The 21,315-nt window shown below is 40.8% G+C and overlaps 1 protein-coding gene across 2 annotated transcripts in view; it reads left to right on the top strand.

Annotated features, from left to right (window-relative positions):
- jag2b (jagged canonical Notch ligand 2b) overlaps window positions 1-21,315 on the top strand; it is a 56,821-nt gene that overhangs the window by 28,366 nt on the left and 7,140 nt on the right. Inside the window, exons 4-18 of one of the 2 annotated variants that reach the window (XM_088089276.1) lie at window positions 2,060-2,317; window positions 4,136-4,196; window positions 6,825-6,955; window positions 9,519-9,638; window positions 10,900-11,013; window positions 11,333-11,446; window positions 12,525-12,638; window positions 13,065-13,111; window positions 13,197-13,370; window positions 17,514-17,676; window positions 17,770-17,931; window positions 19,092-19,205; window positions 19,376-19,489; window positions 19,703-19,816; window positions 20,209-20,325. In XM_088089276.1, coding sequence (XP_087945402.1) covers window positions 2,060-2,317; window positions 4,136-4,196; window positions 6,825-6,955; window positions 9,519-9,638; window positions 10,900-11,013; window positions 11,333-11,446; window positions 12,525-12,638; window positions 13,065-13,111; window positions 13,197-13,370; window positions 17,514-17,676; window positions 17,770-17,931; window positions 19,092-19,205; window positions 19,376-19,489; window positions 19,703-19,816; window positions 20,209-20,325 — 1,917 coding nt within the window. The remainder of the gene's footprint in view (window positions 1-2,059; window positions 2,318-4,135; window positions 4,197-6,824; window positions 6,956-9,518; window positions 9,639-10,899; window positions 11,014-11,332; window positions 11,447-12,524; window positions 12,639-13,064; window positions 13,112-13,196; window positions 13,371-17,513; window positions 17,677-17,769; window positions 17,932-19,091; window positions 19,206-19,375; window positions 19,490-19,702; window positions 19,817-20,208; window positions 20,326-21,315) is intronic. The other variant, XM_088089277.1, reaches the window with a different exon arrangement.

Here is a 21,315-nt window from a genome sequence, read left to right on the forward strand (position 1 = left end):
CAATTTGCAGACAGTGAATTTCAATTGCACACTTAAAATTCAGTGGGTACTTTCCACACACACACACACACACACACACACACACACACATAATGTGGGTCTGTCTGCTGAATAAGAATGTGCTGTTTTTCTTGTGACAAAGTGACAGAATAAAGGAGTTTCCACTTCATTGTCTGATGTCAGTGTTTCAAAAACACCTTGAATTCTTCTAACTACATGTATTGGCTGCTGGGGGCTTCCTGCTTTCTGCTCGACTGTTTGTTTTTACCCAACCTTTGGACAAAAATGCAGTTGTGAGGACTAGTTGCATTTAGCTAAATGTTAACATATAGTGGCAAAGGGCCATACCCCAAGATTGTTATTTTTAGACCAAAAGTGTTTAGCGGAGATGCTTGCCCATTTAGGTACTAAGTTATCTCACCTTTAAATCAATTTTAGTGAGGACAACCCAATGCTTTTTTTGGCCACTCGTCAGCAGCACAAACAATTGTGAACACACCTTTTTTTTCTTTTTTTTTCTTACATTTTTGCCTTTACTAGATAGGACAGAAGATCTATAGCGTGAAAGGAGGAGAGAGAGGGGATGACATGCAGCAAAGGGCGCGAGCTGGAATCAAACCCGCGGCCGCTGCGGCAAGGACACTGTCTTCATTTATAGGGCGCCTGCTTTATCCACTGAGCTACCGGACGCCCCGTATTATAATATTATAACGGCACCAGTTCCGGTACTGATACATAACAGTGCTTTTTTTGATACTTTACTTTCTTTGTAATAACAAAAATTACATTTTCGAACTAGCTGCAGGGATGACGTAGGCATAGTAGACTCAAACAAAAGGCTTAGCTTCTTTCTCTGTCTGCTTGTATGTGTGTGTGCCCGTCTAGCAGCGATACAAGGCGATTACTTAAGAAATATAGGAAAGGAAATAGAGCAGACACTGAAACTATTGTGACTGATGCTGTGGCGGTAGTTTTGGCTCACTGGAGACATGACAGTGCATCAGCAGACTGTCTGAAGATGAACATGGTTTCTCCTCAGAGCTCCATGGCTGGCTTTCAGGCTTGGTGGCCGCTTAGCAGCACTTCCACCTTCTGTCTTAACCTGGTGTTCTCAACACAGATGCCCTCTTGGATTCTGCCTTTTGGCCAATGGATTTAGCGTGATTCTGTACTTGGTAGTACCATAGGCTGTATATAAAGATGGACAAAGTGAAGGTTAAAATTTCTCGGATACGAGCGTTGCCATCTGGTGAGGGTGATGTCATTGAGAGCCTGCATCCGCACAGCGGCGATATCTGTGGTGGGGGAGTCCCTGCCAAACACCTGTCTGACCAATCATGAGCAACTCAACTGAATGCAAGCGCACGGATTGGCTGTCATGGCTGTCAGTCATGGCAGAAAAGCCCCCTTTTGTATAATTTAATAACTCACTAAAACCAAACTTATCATGAAAACAAACACTTGAACAGGCCTTAGGACCTGAACTGCAGTCAGACATAAGGAGGCGATCGAGATTGAATAACCTCCCTATGGGGGAACTGTCAACTGCCGTGTCTTTCTATCTATGGGTAGCACGGACATAATTTAGTCGGTACCCTGGCAAGTACTGAGTTTGGGACCCAACCCTAGTTGCTTATTGTGCCCGTTTCATATTGTCAATTTTTTTCAATATTGTCATTTGATCATTTTTATACTAAAGATATTGCTTATAGCTGCTTTAAGTTTATGACGTTTTCTGTGTGAAACTGCGTGTGAAAGACATAGTTTGACATTTTGTGCATTACACTTATTCACTGTCTTTAGCAGCGTTATCGCTGTCATGTCTGATGGTGTGGAGCTGAAGCTAGAATGCTAACAACAGTAGCTTCCTGCAGTCTTGTTGACACAGTGAAGTTGCTTGGCAACCTGCTTGGATAATTGCTGGTTTGATGTCTCATTAGATGTAGTTGGGTGTTTGTATTCTCAGTTTAATTATGTTAATCTACTCAGTTCTGTTGTCAGATTAGAACAAAATATTCACAGCTTTGACTCATTTGTCTTGATCTGGTTTTTGTTTCAGTTGAGGAGGAGCTGCTGATCGAACGCAGCATTCACACTGGAATGATCAACCCTGGCGACCAGTGGCAGACCATTCTGCACGACGGGCCGGTGGCTCGGCTCGTCTATCGCATCCGAGTGCGGTGCGATGAGAACTACTATAGCAACAAGTGCAATAAACTGTGTGTTCCTCGAGACGACTACTTTGGCCACTATCGCTGCGAGCCTTCAGGGGCCCAGGTGTGCCTGGACGGCTGGATGGGCAAAGACTGCAGGACAGGTGAGCTGCAAACATGCTGCACAGTAATGTTCATGAAGACAGTTTGATGTTATTTTGTTCATATTAAGTTTATCAAGTCAATCCCAAATGAGCGGCCTCAGGCATCATGAAAAGACGCTGACTGTGACCTTTCTTCTAGAGCTGCTGTGATTAATTGGTTAGTTGGTTGACAAAAAAGGAACTGGGAACTATTTTTGTAATTGATTAATTGTGTTAGTCATAGACGGAAGATGCCAAAAATTTTTGTTTTTTTTTACTGTTGGTCAAAAAAAATTCAAACAGATCACCTTTGGCAGTTAAGGCATTTTTCATTATGTTCTCTAATTTTATAGACAAATCAATATTGATTAGGTTAATGAAGAACAATAATGAGCAAATCAATCGATAATGAAAATAATAGTTGCAGCTAAATATTTTTGTATCAGCAGAGTTGTGGTTTAGGCTAGCCCTCTGCAGTTTTTGAACACAAGCATTTCAGATTTTTGTTGGACATTTAAAAGGCATTAAAATTAGGTATTTCATTAAAAAGTAATCAGTAGATTATCCAGTTAACACTGTAATTAGTTCTGGCACTATTCTTCAAGTCTATAGTGTGAAAAGTGTTCAGATTATTTGCTGGTTGTATGAAGTTATGTTATTAAAACTGAAAATAGTCATCATGTCATCTGATGCACTGCACTTTTTTGATTGTCACGTCAACTTACATTTAATGCTTTTATAGCAAAATGTACAAAAGCCTAAGAATATACACCAGCTTAATTAAAGGAATAATTTAAAAAGTATAATTTGTATCTTAATTACTCACTCCATGTTGCATTGAATTTGTGAAGAAATAGCAAAACTATATCAAAACATCTGTTTACAAACTCTTACACAACTCGTGCAATATAATCAAAGTCTCATTTATTCAGTCGTATGCTCAGTACTTCCCAAACATGCATTTTTGCTAAAAACCTTACATTTTAACAGTTTCACATATGAATAGTGCACCTGGGTAAACATATGCATTTGAGAAAGGTACGTACTGATCAAAAGACTAAATTTATGAGACTTGGACACTGCATAAGTGTTAGAGTTTGCTAGCAAATGTTTTGATACAGTTTTGATGTTTTTAAATGCAGCCCCCTTTCATTCAGATTAATCAAAATTTTCTCAATTTTTTGGATTCTTCGTTTCTTGCTGATGCATGCAAGATAAGCAAAGTTTCACATATTCAACATATCAAGGGGTGAATAATTAGTATACAAATGGTCATTTTGTGGTTTAAGTATTCCTTTAAAGGTAACTTAACTTCTTCTTAGGTAAATCAAATGTCATTGTCCAGGTACCCTTTAAAGCAGCACGGTGGAAAAGCAACCTGCACTGTCTGCTTATGTTAAAATGCAGCAGCTTTGGGGTCATGCTCGCGGGTGGTGTTGGAGAGAGTGGGGGGCCTCAATAAATCACCTAAATGACCTTAGAAGACGAAGGGTGAAAAGAGGAGGAGGAGAGGAGAGGGGCTGGGTTGTTTTTAAGAGGGGGGTAGTGTTGTACATGCAGGCTATAAAGTTGTCCCTTCCTTGCGCCCAACAACGCCAGTCAGGGTGCCATGAATTCTCACGTCTTGTTGCACTTGTTAGGAAGATGGCAAACAATCGCTTTTCTCATCCTCCCACCCTTTCTGTATTAATGTCTCCCTTCTTATCCCCCACCTCTCTCTGGTCTGTTTTGTTTCCGAAATATGTTTTTATTGGAAAAAATATAATGATACATGTATCCTACTGGAATTTAAATGACACCTTTTAAACTGTTTCTCTTTGTTTTTCTGCTTTTTCTCAGCAATCTGCAAGCAAGGCTGCAACCTGTTACATGGCGGCTGCTCTGTCCCAGGGGAATGCAAGTAAGATTATCAGGAATATCTCTTTCATATGCAGAAATAGGACTGCTCTGCTTTATTTCTTTGTGCTTAGTGTTTTAGATCAAACTGTATGTACAGTTTTTGTTTTTTTCTGTTTGTAATAGAGCTGTTGTCTCTGTAACAACTGAAAAGGCAACAGCAGTAGTGTAAGGCTCATTCAGAATTAGACTAAAAAACGACAACAGAGTGATGGATTTCAGACGCCAAACAGAGGCACCTTCACTTGCTGTAGCCTGTTGTGTTTTTGTGTCAGCCTTTTTCTTCCCTTATGGGCATCTCCACCTCGGTTCAGAAGAAGAGGGCAATGCCGCGCCTGCCTTCTTGTATTTTTAGCCACCTGAAATCCTCCGCAGAATACCAAGCATCTCATCAGCCCTCTGCTGCTCGGACCGAAGAAAGGGAGTTGTCGGTGTGTGAATTCGCTTAAACGTGCGGGGAATTGTCATATCCCCTCCCCATCCGCATTGCAGTCCTCCTTGAAGGGCAGGGGGCAGGGAAGGAAATTAATATCCCGCTGTGTTATGTACATTTCCCAAAGTGACGTAGAACAGCCCAGTAAGTCCACGTTTCCAGGATGTGCTACATCCCGTTGTCATTTGTAAAAACCCCTCATCCCAACTGCCAGATGGCAAGAGACACTTGCCTCCCCTTTATTGGGGAATTTGGCTCGGAGCCGAGGAATAACGGGGGGATGACCAATTTTAGGAAACTGCTTCGCATTTTTTTGTGTCTGCCTCGATTCTTATTCCAGTTAGCAGACAGACAACAGAGGGAAGCAGCTCATTCTTCCGAAATGTCAAGTCCCAGTCAACAGGAAAAGTGACATGAATAGAAGAGCAGCGGTGAGGAATCTTCCTGCAGTGGCATGAATTTAATGAAGCCTCAGGTCACAGAAAGCTGATACTAAATCCCTCGCCATCTCCATTCATCGCCTTTTATTTCATCACAGTTTTATAGGCTTTGCCTGGTTTGCCACGGGCTTTTAAGAAACAGAAAAGCCACTACGTGCTTGTTGTTATGCTGCTGTGCTGAGGCTTTTTATTTGCACACATTAGGCTTGTTCTGACATATCTGACAGGAGGCTTGCCGTGTCCCAAGAATCACTCGGTTAAGCAATGCAACACATTTTTCACCACACGGAACGCTTTGCAAACTTTGACGTGCCAAAGTGCCAAGATGTTAGAATCCAGCTTCAGAGAAAGATCCCGCCTACGCCTGTGAGGGGTTGATGAGTAATCGTGATATCAGTATGGCCAAAATTTAAACCACTGAATGCCCCTTTTCATACCTTAAAGCTTAAAAAGCAGTATGTGAGCCTCCTTGCTAGAGTGTTATTGCTACATTGCTGTCAGACCCTCTGAAGCTAATCATATACAGTGAAAGAAGCATGCCAAGTATTCCCCGGCGCCCCTCAGCCCCCCCCCTCAGCCTGGGAATGGCAGAGATTTCTGAAGGCCTCGTCTCTCCGACAGCGGTGCCGTCTGCAGGAGACTCAAAATAGCAGTCAATTGACAAGACAGCTGGCTCGACGACACCACAGCCTTGGAATAGCCGGGCGCTGTCATGAAGCTGTGTGCGGTATACACTGTATACACGCAGTTGTCTCGGGACCGCTCGCTCTCAGAACTGCTGGGCCACACTCATAGCCCTCAGCCCCAAACTCTAACCCGAGCATGGGAGCCGCTGGAAGTATTCTTAACCCCTCGTGCCCTGGAATGTCACCCTTCACTAAGATTAGTCAGTAGGAGGCCGTGGGATAGGCCGACACTAGTCAGATACAATATTAGGTGTGTTTCCACTGTGGGGCAGGTTCAGCCCCTCGTCGACTCTCTCTGAATCAGTGCCTCTTCCAACATACTGTATAACGAATGTTTATGTTTAATTATTTGAAATTATGTTGGACGTAAACAGTCATCAGGAACGTCAAACATCAGGATAATCAGCTCAGGAAACAGGAAGTTAACTGCATTATTTGGATACGTCTTTGTGTTCACCAATAAGTCACAAATGATGTGTTTTTTACGGTGGCCGAGAGGGGCAAACACACTGCAACTTAAGAAACTGCAAGAAAAAAATGTGATAGCCAGTCAGTGTTGATATCGCTAACCAAAACTATGATTAAAGCAGTTGAAAAAATAAATATTTTACCAAAATCTCTATTTATTGGTATTGACAATAGAGAGGAGATGCACTGTTGTTTAGCTTTTTTTCTGTTTTTATTTTTTATGTCAGTACAGCAGCTCTGTTTCCTGCACTGCACGCGTCATGTCAAGATGACACCAGCAGCACACAATGAACAGTCAGGGTCAGCAGCACTTGGAGTACCGCTGAGTAATCTGAGTACTAAAAAAGAATGTTTTCATTGAAACAAACTGTACTAAAACAGCTTCCTGTGACTAAGACAACATTAAAATGGCCAGCTGAAACTTAAAAACAGGATGAGTTTGACTTAATTTAAAAAAACTTACTAGGATATTGAACACAGAACTAAGACTAAATTAAAAGAAACGGACAAAATTAACATACAAGCTGATGAAAGAAAAAGGGATTCCTGGCAGCACAGGTAAAAGGGATCAGATGAGTGAAATGATTTATGTGTGTGTTTGACAGGTGTAACTACGGCTGGGTGGGTCAGTTCTGCGATGAATGCGAACTTTATCCTGGATGCGTCCACGGGACCTGCAACATCCCGTGGCAGTGCAACTGTGAGAGGAACTGGGGTGGCCTGCTGTGTGATAAAGGTACGGAAAAAAAGTTTTTTATTTTGTTTCATCGCCTCCCACACAAGACGCTGGCAGAGCTCCTGCTCTCATCCTGCACGTCCCCTCAAGCCACAGCCGCCTGGCTTTGATGAAGTGAGCGAGTTCGAGACTTTTGGGAAAGCAACATATCACCGTGTAAAATACTGCGTTAGTAATGCGGCTTTATCATTATCATTCGACTTTTTCAGCTGAGAAACTGCCCCTACCAGCTGGTTAAGTTAAGTGTGGAGTCAGCCAATGACAATATAAAAAAGTGATATCAAGGTTAATACGTTAAACGCAATGCGGGCAATATAATGCTCCAAATTTAGTTTTGGCGATGGAAAAGCGGCATGGCCATTTCCCAAGGGTCCCCTGACCTCTGACCTCAAAATATCTGAATGAAAATGGGTTCTGTGTGTACCTATGAGTCTCCCCTTACAGACGTGCCCACTTTATGCTAGTCCCATGCAGATTTTTGCTGTCATTTGATTGCTCATTAAGACAATTTGGTAAAAATCATTTTACCTTTCACAATATGGACTTCATAACTGTTTGAAATGCAAAATTATGGAAATAGGACATGCAGTTAGAATTATTGTAAGGCTCTGGAAGAAGTGGGTACGATATGTCGGGCCTCTGAGACATTCTTAAACATAACTTTTTGTTTACTGGTTGTATTGGAATGCTACCAGCATGCTATTTTATTTTATTTGACTTTGTTTTGGTTTATCTCTGCCTCTCTGGGATGATTTTTTTAAATGTTGTATAGACAGATGTAGGTTAAGTCAAAGATGAAGGTGAGACCTTTAAGAGGACACTGGACTTTTTTTGCTCACTTCATTGAGACACTGATGATCCAACTGTGTGGCTAGAACTGCTAAATGTTTATTTTGATGTTTATAAAAATGTGCTTTTGTCAGAGGCCTCTTGATGTCATACAACTACACTAATTAAAAATCTTACACAAAAAAAGAAAACATGCAACTAGAAAATGTGATAGTGATTAAAAAAAACAAAACAAAATCAGAAACCATTTGACAGACCTATAAAAAAGTAAATAAAACAAGTTATTCAACAATCGTGAATCGCTGCAACCATGTGAGGTTCTTGAGCATCCAGTCAAATGTGCACACCAAATATTAGGCTGATCGGTCCAGTAGTTTGCAAATTAGCTGTGGACAAACAGATACACATACTCACTCACACATGACCAAATGCATAGTAACTTTCAGAATAAGAGAGAAAATATAAAAAAAACAACAATATAATAAAATAGAATAAAAAAATTATTAATGAAAATACAAATCATGCAGAATATAATGTAGTTTCTGATGGTGAATTTATGTTCTGTCTTTCGGTTGTCAGTTAATCAAGACAATAATCTTCAGAATGATGAATAAAGACAACCAATTTTAAAAATATGTATTTTATGTAGTTTCTGCCAGCTACAGGTAAAACTTAAAGAAAAATGTGTTCAAAGGTAGGCTACCTTGACGCACCCTCATAAAAGATCTGAATTCTCTCCTCGTTCCAGCAGCTGGATAGTTTTACTGCCTGTGTGATCCGAGCAGCAGCAGGGACACTCGATCCCCCCGCATCCCTTCGTCACTGAGGGCTCTTCGCGGGATTAGAATGGGTCCTAAGATGCCCAGTGGAGACAGATCCCTGCTCTTTTATTTACCAGCCTTTAGGGCAACCTGGCCTTTAGCCTAAGGATGGTGTGCAGGGATCAGATGGGGTTTAGATGAGTTTCTTCTGTAGGCAGAAAAAGAAAACATCAGTCAGTTATAGAAGGAAAGGGAAATCTAGGAGTCTATAAATGAATTATTACTGCAGCTTAACCACTTGGTTGTAAATACTGTAAGACCTCTATCATAATGAAGTGCAGCAGAGTGGTTGTGAAAACGCTCTGTTCTTCCTGTCAAAGCTGACAGCTGGTGCTCTATACCGAGTAAAGATCCCGACAAGCTTCCTGGGAGCTCCCGGCACCAACAGGATAAAATGATGAAACAAGCCGCATTATCTCGCAGCATCGATCCAGTTAACAAAGTCTGAAGATGTGGAGTGGTGCACCCTCCTCCTCTGCTGTCATTCAACAAAGAATTGGCATCACCAGCCGTTTCTCTCGGTTCACCCAGCACCTAATATTCACATAAGAATAGTGAATGGAAGCACATATTACTTTACATTTTATGGAATTTTTTGTTAAAATTTGTGCTAAATTTTGATGGAAACCTGACTAATATCTGCAACTTTACAAGCCCCACCTTTGCTTAAGCACTTGAGTTCACTGCTGATTTTGTTTCACCATAGTGAAAAAGCTCTGTACCTGCATCACTGCATGTAGATGAACTGGATGCATAGATGCAGGGGCGTATGCTGGTGTTAGAAGGCACAGATCAGATTCTGTATTGCAGATGAACATTTTTTTGCACAAAATTCAGGCTGAATGAATGTTTTCATGTTCTCTTATCTAATTTGGAAATTTGGTCCCAAATGGGTGAAATACCTCTGGTTTAGTGTCTTGGCTTGGTGTTTCTAATCGTCTGTCTTCCTCCAGATTTGAATTACTGCGGTCGCCACCAGCCTTGTGTCAACGGAGGAACCTGCATGAACACTGAACCAGATGAATATTACTGCGCCTGTCCACAGGGATACTCTGGCAAGACCTGTCAGATAGGTAAGAGAGAGCCCACAATGAGATGACAGTACTGTCTGTCAGTATTCTCTCACTCCGCTTTATCTCTGCGAGCATCTTTCCCCTTGTTCTACCAGGTTGAAATTCATTAAGATTGTGTCCACATGAAAAAAGACAGTAAACTGTATAACAAAGTGACAGTGTAAATAATTTCAACCCTGCAAATAATCTCGACAACTATGAGAGTGATTGGTCCTTTATTCAGTCATGAAAAACATCATGGAATTTGCAAATGCCGATTTCCAGAAAGTTTTGGAAAACTAAATATAACCTGAAAGTTTTGGGAAAATCGTAGAATTTTGTTTCACAAAACTGTATAATAACACACAATGCATCAAAGACTGCCAGAAAATTGAGAATACAACAATAATTTCTGTTTTTAATGTGTTCTGGCTGTGATAAATTGTATAATTTTTGATGATTATTGAAGAAAACATACCTTCCAAACCTGAGGCCTGTGTGTTTGGTAAGGCATGTTTTCTGTCAAAAACTATTCATGGAAAAATGTATTTTATTTATTTATTTGCCCAAAATGATTTAAAGAAAAAAATGGCCACAATTTTTGTAAAAACATGCAGGTTTGGAAGGCATGTTTTTTCAAAAAATCCACAGTAAAATAAATACAATATACAGCCATTTAAATTTGTATGCTCATCCCCTAAAGCCAAAATAAAAAACAGTTACCCTCCCCACTGCTTAAAAAAACTGACATGATTCCCCCATTTTGAACCACCCCCTCTACTCTCATAAATAACAGTCCCTAAGTTATATTTAAATATTCAGTTTCAATCCTGTTCTGAATATATTGTTTTTTTAATGTTATATGTATTTAAAAAAGCTATATCATAGTATGAAAAAGAACCGAAAAGGTGTATGGATGGTCATTTCAGAGAATGTACAGTGTTTAAAATCTGCCTTAAAGTCATTTTACAATGCACAATTAATTGATTAATATGGTTTTATTCTCAATCAGTAATAAAAAAATAGTCCTTAGTAACAGCACTGTTAGTATCTGAGGTACAGATATGAAAAAGTAGGAAAAGAATCTACGTTGGCATCATGAGGAGGTATATGGAGTACAACAGCAGCGCGAAATACTGAGACAGAAAAATCAAAACATGTCTGACCAGCTTTTCTTTGAAAGAACATCATTTACCTACAGAACCAGATCTGTAATCAGAATATATAAGAAGTAATGTTTTACTTTTCTCTTATTTGAACACACCTCCCACCCTCCCTCCAGCCGAGCACGCCTGTGTTTCCAGTCCCTGCGCAAACGGTGGCACTTGCCACGAGGTTCCCACAGGATTTGAGTGCCAGTGTCCGCCGGGCTGGGAGGGTCTGACCTGTGCCAACAGTGAGTTCAATCATCTCCACTCCTTTCACGCTGATGCCTACAGCTACACTTTTTACCCTCTGACACTTTTCCCATTGACAACTTATTTTGTGATATTTTCTGATCAAACACACTCTCGTTCAGCATCCACCTTCATTTGGAGATACTGACTTCCTAATTAATAAAGGCCTTCTCAACACTCAGACACCAGACCTGTCTTTTCTGTCAGCTCTCTCCTTCTTGTAGTCTGTCACCACAAAGTCCAACACTTTCATCAAATGCTGCATGTAGTTAAAATATGAGGAGAGTGAGTAAAAGTGTAAAGTGTGTGTTTTCTCAGATTTGGACGAGTGTGCCTCAGGTCCATGTGCTCGGGGTGGAACCTGTATCGACCGAGAGGATGGCTTCGAGTGTGTGTGCCCTCCACAGTGGGAGGGAAAGACCTGCCAGATAGGTGAGACTCATCTTTTCAATAGACACAAACACATTTTTTACTATTTATTTGCAGCTGTTACCAGAAGCTGTTAAAAAATAATATTTTCCATGCGTTTTTGGGTAAACAATTCTTCATTTCTACAGGGAGATGTGTTTTTGCAGCATTTCTTTCCTGTTTGTTTCTAAAACAAATAAAGTGGCCTCTGAGACACAGACACAGAACTCAGGATATATGTTTTCGGATTCAAATTGGCAACCAGCAACCTGAGCCCCGTTGCCAGAGTACAAGCTGTCGATATCCTGGACGAGCTGGCAGCTGCGCAGCCCTTTTTTTTCTGAATGACTTTATGAGCTACTCGTGCGTCTATATCCGGCTGTTTGCTCGTCACTGGTGGTGGCATTCGTTTTTTTATATCGCTCCCGTCCCGACAAGCGGACGTGACCAGCGTGAAGCCAGGAAATGTATTACGACCGGTAAACAAAGTTGGGGTGTGTGCGTGAGTGAGTGAGCCTGTGTGTGGTAGGAAACAGATCCCAAGAGTTCAGTGTCATCTTACCAGCTCAGATCTCATCTTACAGGCAGCCACTGGCCTCCTGTCTTACCTGCCGATTGTGTGTGTGTAGAGTTTAGGGTTTCAGAGAGAGACAGGTGTGTGAGTGAGCACAGCAGGACTCCCTGCAGACCCCCCCCTTTGAATATCTGAGCAGCGGTGCTTCTTTTTGTTGTTTCAATGATGATGTTTTTTGGAGATGTTGAGCGTTTTATGTGCGCAACTGTGTTTGCACTCATTTCATCCGCATCAAAATCATTCGGAAACATGAGGAGAGAGAGAGGAGTAGTGTAAATCACAAGTTTCATTAGGACACCATATATGCGCTCTTTGAACGACAGTATCATATTTGCTGATATTACTACATTACTACATTTCCCAAAATGCAGCCAACAGCATTGTTTCTACAACGCGCGCTTTCTGTTAAAACATGAAGCCGTTATTACTAACCAGGTTGGGTTTCTGGTCTCTCTTCTGTCTCTTTGTCCTTTCCTTGGTTTGTTCCAATTGACGGACTCCGTCCCCTTCTACCTCCTGCCTTTACAGATGCAAATGAGTGTGCAGGAAAGCCCTGTGTGAACGCTGACTCTTGCAAAAATTTGATTGGCGGATATCACTGCAACTGTTTTCGGGGATGGTCTGGACAAAACTGTGACATCAGTCAGTATTTCTTTCCTTCAGAAGTTACCTCTAAATTTCTGCCCTTACTCTGGCATCCTCTTCCTCCGGCTACTTTAAAAACGCCTCCTCTCACTTCCTTGACTCACAGCGTAGGTGTATCTAAGTGCCAATCGCTTTTCCACATGTGGTAACCCGTTTCTTTCTCGCCTTGGCAAACTGAATCACCATGACTGAACTTGCATGCCCAGTTCCTCTCTCTGGATCCAGTGCATGCCTCGTTCCAATCTGCACATGGTCTATCTGGGACTCTTTTGGCTTCACTAGTTATCTTCCAAACTTTGACTTAATCTGTGCACATGCCATATCATAGTTTACACCTGATAGTGGATAAAGTGATAAATATGTAATGCTCTTCATCATGTTTATTATAAAACTTTTTCATTTTCATTTTCTATTTGTCTTTAGACCTCAATGGCTGCCATGGTCAGTGCCAGAACGGAGCAACATGCAAGGTATGCGTGCTTTTAGTTTTAATCTTATTCCATATTCTCTTTGTCCTCGCCATTTGACTCTTCATTTATTTCTCTGTGTCTACAGGAGGGCTCGAGGAGTTACCACTGCCAGTGTCCTCCAGGTTTTGTGGGCACTCACTGTGAAATCCAGAGGAATAAGTGTGACAGCAGACCCTGTCAGAACGGCGGCCAGTGCCACACAGTGTTGGACGGCTTTGTGTGTCAGTGCCCACCACAGTTTGCAGGACAGCTGTGTGAGGTGAGTCTCATGTTCCGCAGGTCACATTGGATCAGATTATCGTGGGGACATTTTTTTAAGGTTGGTGGTGGCTTTGGGACTTAAAGAAGTATTTCACAGCTGGAGAGACAGTCTTTTAATAAAACTAGGCCATCTCTGCAGTAGAATGACAGAAATACATTTGGATTTGTTGCTACATGACCAGAGAAAACAGAGAAAACGCATGCTTTTGATCAAAAGGTAGAAAACCTACAAGTACCAGGATGCACTGCACCGCACAGGACCGCTGATGGGTGACATTATGAGAAACTTGTGTATGTGAATTACTGGCTAATTGATCTCGTATTACAGTTAAACGGTAAGCTAAAACACGATTCTGAAATAATTTAAGGTGAGAAAGGCAACGCAGTAACAGAGTCTTGGTTTATATTTGATCAGAGCTGCTTAGTTTGACCATTTTTAAGCTTGTGTTTACACTATGTAGCAAGTAGCAGTATGGTGCCCAATTCATGTTCACACACTTGTGTATTTTGTAATTAAATCACACACAAGTGACTAACAGTGTGTCGGATTTCTGGTTTCTGTGAACCGCCGTACAAGAACTTTTTTTTTCACCTATTAGATGCACAATTGGCCTATTGCAAGACCATTTATATTCCTATCCTCAACTTATGTTTCCTTTTCCTGTTAGGTTTGCTCATAACATTAAAATCACCAAACTCTCTTAAATGGACACATTTGTTGTAATTGACAAAAGCTGCAGACCCAGACCCAGGGTGAGTGTAAGTGAGACGGAGGCAGCTGCCTGAAGAAGTAAGGCTAACATCGAGACAGATAACATTATTTTATGCTTCATGTTTAGGAGTATTGACTTTACAGCTCACAGAAATTTAACAGGATACACTCTCTGGCTTTTGTTTGATATCTAGTGTCTGCAAAAAATGTGTCCCATCTCCGATCAGTTGTTTGCGTAATTGACAAGCATTCGCTCAAAGGGCTAACTTGTCTTGTTACTGTATAACATGAACGTCGCTGTAACCCTGATTATTCAGCTGAAACCCTTTTGAACTCTATATGGAAAAAAAGGAAGAAATAGTCAAATATTTTCATTGAACAGCCAAATCTGACTTGACTGACATAATTCTAAAAATGTAGCAGTGCCAGTTGTCAGATCAGGATATCCTGATTTGGTGGAAAAAAGAATATTTATACTTCATGGGCAGCCATTTGGATTTTGAAAATATGGACAAACTGCAGTACTCATTTTAGCACAGTGATCTAAGCCAACTGATTATTGCCAAATTATGATCTGCCTAAAAGTTTTGTAATGTGTTCTTAGTCCAATAAGCCACGTCCAGGTTTTATTACAAACTTCTTTTATAATTGCTCATTATATTTCATGCAGACATTACATACCAGTGTCCTTGCTGCAGCCCAGTGTGTGTTTGAAGTTAATGTAGGTTAGCAGCAAGGAAACCGACACTTCACTGAATCTCTTGGGCCCTGAATGGAGGACATTGCTGGTCAGGAGCCAATCCTGTTTTAGCATCTCTACTATAAATAAGAGCCTCTCTGAATGAGGTGACGTTGGATTTCTGCCCGCATACTACAGAGCTGTGATGCCCGCTATGGCACGGTGTATGTTCCTGCCCTGCAGTGCCAAAACTACAACATCTACAGCATCATATTTCTCTCATTAGTGTCTCCTCTCACATTCGGAGAAGTTTGATTGTGTAGTAGTGTGAAAAAAATAAGGACAACCTGAGTACGGAAAAGAGCCACATCTACTGTCTTAGAAGGTGACATGCTTGTCTTAATCAGGCAGTAAAATTTATAGATATAAACCCACATCTAATTTATTTGGGGAGTCAACCTAAAGAGATTTTTGTATTTAAGCCACCCTTGCAGTGTGGCTCTGTGAGAGGCAGCGTTGGTCAGTGTGTCAACACTTTAGTCCAAACTAAAATATCTCAACAAGTACTGGATGGATTACCATGAAATTATGTTCAGACATTCATGATCCCCAGATGATGTATCCTTGTGACTTTCGTGATCTCCAAGCGCCACCAGCAGGTTGACATTTGAGATTTTAAATAAAATATCTCGAGTTCGATAAAGAATTTATTCAATCAACAGATCAGATTTTAATAGTCCAATACTTTGATTTATCAGTAAATGTCTACAAAGATAATTTTCCTTATTAACCTCAGCTGTGCTTTTTGTTTAGCAAATGCTAGCATGCCAGCATGTTAAAATAAGAGAAAACAAAAATGACATTGTGGGCAAAAAAGCACTTTCAAATGCAGTTCCATGCAGTTGACTATAGCGGAGACAAAATCGGTCCACAGACAGACATATTAACACTATGGGTCTAAATTACAAGTTTCATCACAATACGAAATATTGATATATATATATATATTGTTAATTATATGGTTTTTGCTGATATCATAAAGTCTGCAGTGATACTATTTCAGCTTGGCTCAGTTCAGCAGAGTGTGATTGATGTGAAACTATATCAGCAAATATCCTCATTATGTCTGCTTTTTTGGCTGCTTGCCATTATCTGCCTAATGCAGGCCGCTAGCACAGTCTGAATGTTTAGGAAGGTGCACTTGGACAGAAGTAGTGACACAGATGTCATGGAAATTTCAAAATAAAAGACTTGTTTGTCATTGATTTGATACATTGATCCTTATCTACACATTATTATACCAGTAAACACATACCAAAGTACTCAAAATGGCTTCTGTGCTATTTCAATACAGTAGGTGTCACCAGGACTACATTTTGCCATGATGACACACACACACACACACAAACACAGAGGTGAAAACAATTGCAAGCTTGCAAATGTCTCCTGCGTGTTTAACAGTCCAAACAGTTACGTTAATGTGCTGAAGATGTATAGACGTTCTTGCCCTCAGACACACTCCCCTGACCACACACATGCAAATAGTAAAGAAAAAACGTATCTGGCCGTGACACTTGGGGTAAAATAAACTGTGTGTGACCGCAGGCTTCACCCACCGTGTTGCCCAGCTCTAACTCCCTTGTTCAGCACCTTAAATGGCGAAGGGGTGCAACTCAGAGTTTATGCACAGTAGGCTCCTGTTTACATAAACTGAGAGATTTTCACTCCAGCCTCTGTATTGCTGCATGTAGAAATGACAAAATATGTCACCAAGGCCTCTTGTTGGGCTCTTTCTATGTCAGGGTGGTATGACGGATGATTTATCTTTCTTATGTTTACTGCAGCTCTGCATGATGTTGGACCAGAGTCAGTATTTGCCCTTATAATGGGCCATAGTTGTCTTGCTGCTCAGTTTCTCTCTTTCTTCTGCCAGGCTTCTGTCTCCGTATAATCTTGCTAGATTAAGCATGGTACAGATATAAAACCAAAAGCGTGGATTCCCTTGATGAGCTTAGGCAAAGTTTCTTAGGCTTACTTTGCTCGTCCACATACCTTTGATTTGTTTCTGAACAGCGGTGGTGGCTTGTGCCAAACTAAGCCGCTCACCTGCACAGACTTAAGAGCCGCTTTCTCTGTTGTTCATTTGGCTTCACATGCATCTTTAATAATAACTAAAGATCCGTTTTGGTGCAGCAGTCTCTCACCTCCCACAACTACTGCCCAAGTGCCCTTTGGTGAGGCACTGTACCCTTGGCTGATCCAGTGGAGCTGCTCAACGGAAAAAAAGGGCTGTAGTTGTGATTAGGCATTTATAGAGCAGTGTGTTCTCTCAGATGTGACTTTATGAAATGTTTTGAATGTCAGATTAGATAAAACTATCCTAGAGACATAAATGTAAAAACCTCTGTTAAACACATGCAAAGTCAAGCATTTAAATCTTTGAAATGTGAGCAAATTGGTTTAATTTCTTTCAAAAACATAGGAATAAATGTCATAAATCGTTCTGTAAAGGAGATGGGCTTCAGAGTTGTAATTCTGTGTGTGCAATGTCTAATAGTCAGTTATAATAGGCTGGGACCATAGCATTTGGTTCTGACCAGCGTATCATGACACCCCCCCCCAAAAAAAATCTTGATTGGTGCAGCCTTAAGTAGCATATTTTCAAATCTCAGTTCTCAGTTTTGACCTGTGTATACTCCATACTCACTGTATTTAAATGCAATATTTTCCTCTCCTCTTGATGTCCTCAGATCTCTGGCTGGTCCCCCACAGACGCTTGTGATCCAAACCCTTGTGAGAATGAGGCCAAGTGCCACAGCATGGAACAAGACTTCTACTGCGCATGTACCGAAGGCTACGAGGGCAAGATGTGTGAACGGCTCAAGGAGAACTGCCAAACCACCCCATGTCAAGGTGACCTAAGTCATCTGCAGTTATGAAACACTAGTGTATACATATTATAATGTCACAAAAAGTAATGAATTTGATTGTTTTTTTGTCTTGCAGTGATTGACAGCTGCACTGTTGCTGTAGCAACCAACGATTCAGCTGGAGTGCGGCACATCTCCTCTAACGTCTGTGGTCCACGAGGACGCTGCATCAGCCAGCCGGCGGGCAACTTCACCTGCGTGTGTGATCCGGGTTTCAGTGGCATCTACTGCCATGAAAGTACGCAGAGACGCTGGCCTTGAGATTTTTACCTTTTTTTTTGTTAAAGATCAGACATACAACTGAAATTTTTAAAAAATGAAACTAACTTTAGCTTTAAAAAATCTGTCTTATGCTTGCAAAACGCTTTTTCAAATGATGAAATTGTCTACTTAATAATTACTTTAATAATCCCTTGGGTTAAATTCAATTTTCACTCAAAAAGTACATACGTTTTCATAGTTAATATTAAGGCTGCCCCTTGAAAGTCAGAGGCTTGAATCATCCGTCAGTCAACCCTCTGTTGTCTGAGATTGCTTCAAGTCGACTCTTTGCAGCTGCAGACATCCCGTCAGTGGCACATAGAGAGACAGAGAGAGAGACAGAGAGAGAGACCTCCCTGAATGGTGACGATGTGGTTAATTTAAAGCTCACAGCAAGTTAATAGGATACAGTCTCTGGCTTTTGTTTGATATCTAGCGTTGGCAAAAAATGCACATTTAGGACTCGTCATTAGTGCCGTTACCATATGACACGGATGCTGCTGTCACACTGAACGTCCCACGGAGCCAATTCAGACTTTAACATTTCTGTGGGAAACAAAACAAACTGTTAAGTGTTTGTATTGAAATGCAGTTCGACTGGCATTATTCTGAATTTGTGTACAGCCCTAAACAAACATATCTATAATATTTTTCAAAACACAGTTATACCAATCACTCTTTCTATTTTAAACCCTAATTAGCATTTGCAATTAGTTTTAAAATCATTAAAAGGTTGTATAATAGCAAAGAAGACATGATATTTTTATAGCAGACATAAAGGTTTTTAAGCAGATGTAAGGATTTTTAAGTGTTTTCTCAATGTGATGAACATATGAAACATGTTCATCACATGGGAAAACCAATTCAAATGTGAATGTTTCACATATACACAGTATAACGTGGCTTCAGTCATACCTAATGATATTTATTTACACATTTTTTGTTAACAAACACATTAATGAACACTTGAAATGTTCTCATATGTGTTTACAACTGCATCAGTGTTTATAAACCTTCACAAACATTCATTAAGTGCTTATAAATTACTTATAGATGCTAAAGAATTATAGATATATATCCACTGAATGTATTTCTGTTGAAAGTGATTGTCTATAACTTTTCTATCTCACTTTTCAGATATTAACGACTGCATCAATAACCCCTGTGGAAACGGAGGAACCTGCATTGATGGAGTGAACTCCTTTCAGTGCTTCTGTCCTGATGGCTGGGAGGGTCGACTTTGCGACCTCAGTGAGTTCCTTGGCTTCATCCTAATTCACTTCTTCAGTTATTGGCAGAATTAAAAAAAAAAAAAAAACGGTTTTGCTTAGGGTAGAGCTTCTGCCTGCTCCTTTCTAGATTACTTTGCACTGAATAGAAGACAATTTAGTTCATATCAAATCATTTACTCCCTCCTACAGATGTGAATGAATGCAGACACAACCCATGTAAGAATGGCGGACGCTGCGTCGACCTGGTGAACGACTTCTACTGCGAGTGTGCCGACAACTGGAAGGGCAAGACCTGCCATTCCCGTGAGTTACGCTGACTGTGTTAATGTGTGTGTTTATGTTTAAAGCTGGCTGTGGCCCCAACTCCACCATGCTGCACATCTTCTTCATCGTTTATGTTTTGACAACTAAATGTCTTCACTGAAGAGTGTATTGGATCATATGAATCAGCCTTTCTTTTGTATGCTATGAAAGATTGTGTGTTTTACTTCACTGCTTCTCTGTAATCCTGGCCAGGCGAGAACCAATGTGACGCAACCACCTGCAGCAACGGAGGCACCTGCTACGACCACGGGGATGCCTTCCGCTGTGCGTGCCCACCCGGATGGGGAGGAAACACATGCAACACAGGTGAGGCCTCGAGATGGTGTCTATCCAGGTTTAGGAAGCTAATGATTGATGGAGACAGTTTTTAGTTTTTTGGGGGGTATTTTGTATCTTTGCAATTAGATCATTCTAGATAATGAGAAATGTGTTTAACTTCATTTATTCATCCACACATTGTGTACATGTGCCTGTCTTGTTGGAAGGAGGGGTCATTTTGTTTTGTTTTCAACTTGCAGTATTAAGATTAGCAAGTGACGGATTAGTCCAGCTGGCACCAATTTTAGCTGACAAAGGCTGTGTTTGCTGTCGCTAGGATATAATAAAATACAAATGGTATATTCAAGGATACTATACAGTCAAAGTTTGGCTGTGCTTTGCTGCAATCTTTGACCGATGCTTTTTTTGTCGTCATACAGCCAAGAACAGCACATGTGCCTCCAGTCCTTGTTCCAACGGTGGCACCTGTGTCGGAGGAGGAGACACCTTCACCTGCATCTGCAAAGAGGGCTGGGAAGGCCCCACCTGTGGCCAAAGTTAGTGTCTCTGTGTAGCTTTGCATTTGACTGATATGGAAGTGAGCGTGCACTTGTTATACCTCATTAAGCCCACATGCAGAGTGTTTTTGATGAGATGTCACATTTCATCGTTGCTTCCTCGTGCTTTTTTCACACTGAAGTCGTTACTTGCGCAAACACAACCGCTGGAATTTTTTTTTTTTTGTTTTGTTTTTTTTGAGTATTTCACATCTGCTCGACTTTTACCCTTAGCAGTTGTGCAACCTAACTGGGGAAGGCAGTTGCCCACAGACAGGGACAATAAGCTTGTCCATTTCTAAATCTCTGTAACGTCTGGAGAATCACAAATAGATTCCAAAGCTGAAAGGTTTTTGCAAACACAGTGTAAACACAGACACAAATTTTTATGTTCAATTTTTTTTTTTTTTAAATGTTGCGTGTTTGCACACTATTTGCATCGGTAAACACGAATTTGCATACATTTGCGTCTTTGCATTCACTTTGTATTACATCTTGCCACGCAGAAAGGCTTGAATCGCGTTCAGTGTTAACACACAATTAGAATGTAAACTCAGTATCTTATGAATTACATAAAATGAATATTTAGTGACTGTCAAATTGTTTTGGGTTACATTTCATGACTTGATTTTTTTAAAGTTTCAATCTTCCAGTGTTTCGCATCTCAAAGACCCAAAATATCTAAGAGCTGCTAGTCTTGGATCCATCATACATGTACTTGTGGGATACTCCAACATTTAAACTGGGCCTCTCTGTGTTGCAACAATGACTATATAAGTGATACAGCGACCTCAGAAATGCCATCATCTCCTGTAGCTCGAATGAGACGCTTCAACATGCTGGGCTAGTTGTAGTAAAAGCAAAATTTGTCTTAGTTTTATTCAGGATGACTTGAATATATAAACGTGTCACAGGATCCATGTTTTAGCATGCTGAACAATTCTGTTTTGGATCTCTTAAAGAAATACAGAACTGTATCACTGCCGCTGT

This window comes from Plectropomus leopardus, chromosome 16, assembly GCF_026936395.1.
Source record: "Plectropomus leopardus strain MGB_pleo_1.0 chromosome 16, ASM2693639v1, whole genome shotgun sequence".
NCBI classification, from domain to species: Eukaryota; Metazoa; Chordata; class Actinopteri; order Perciformes; family Serranidae; genus Plectropomus; species Plectropomus leopardus.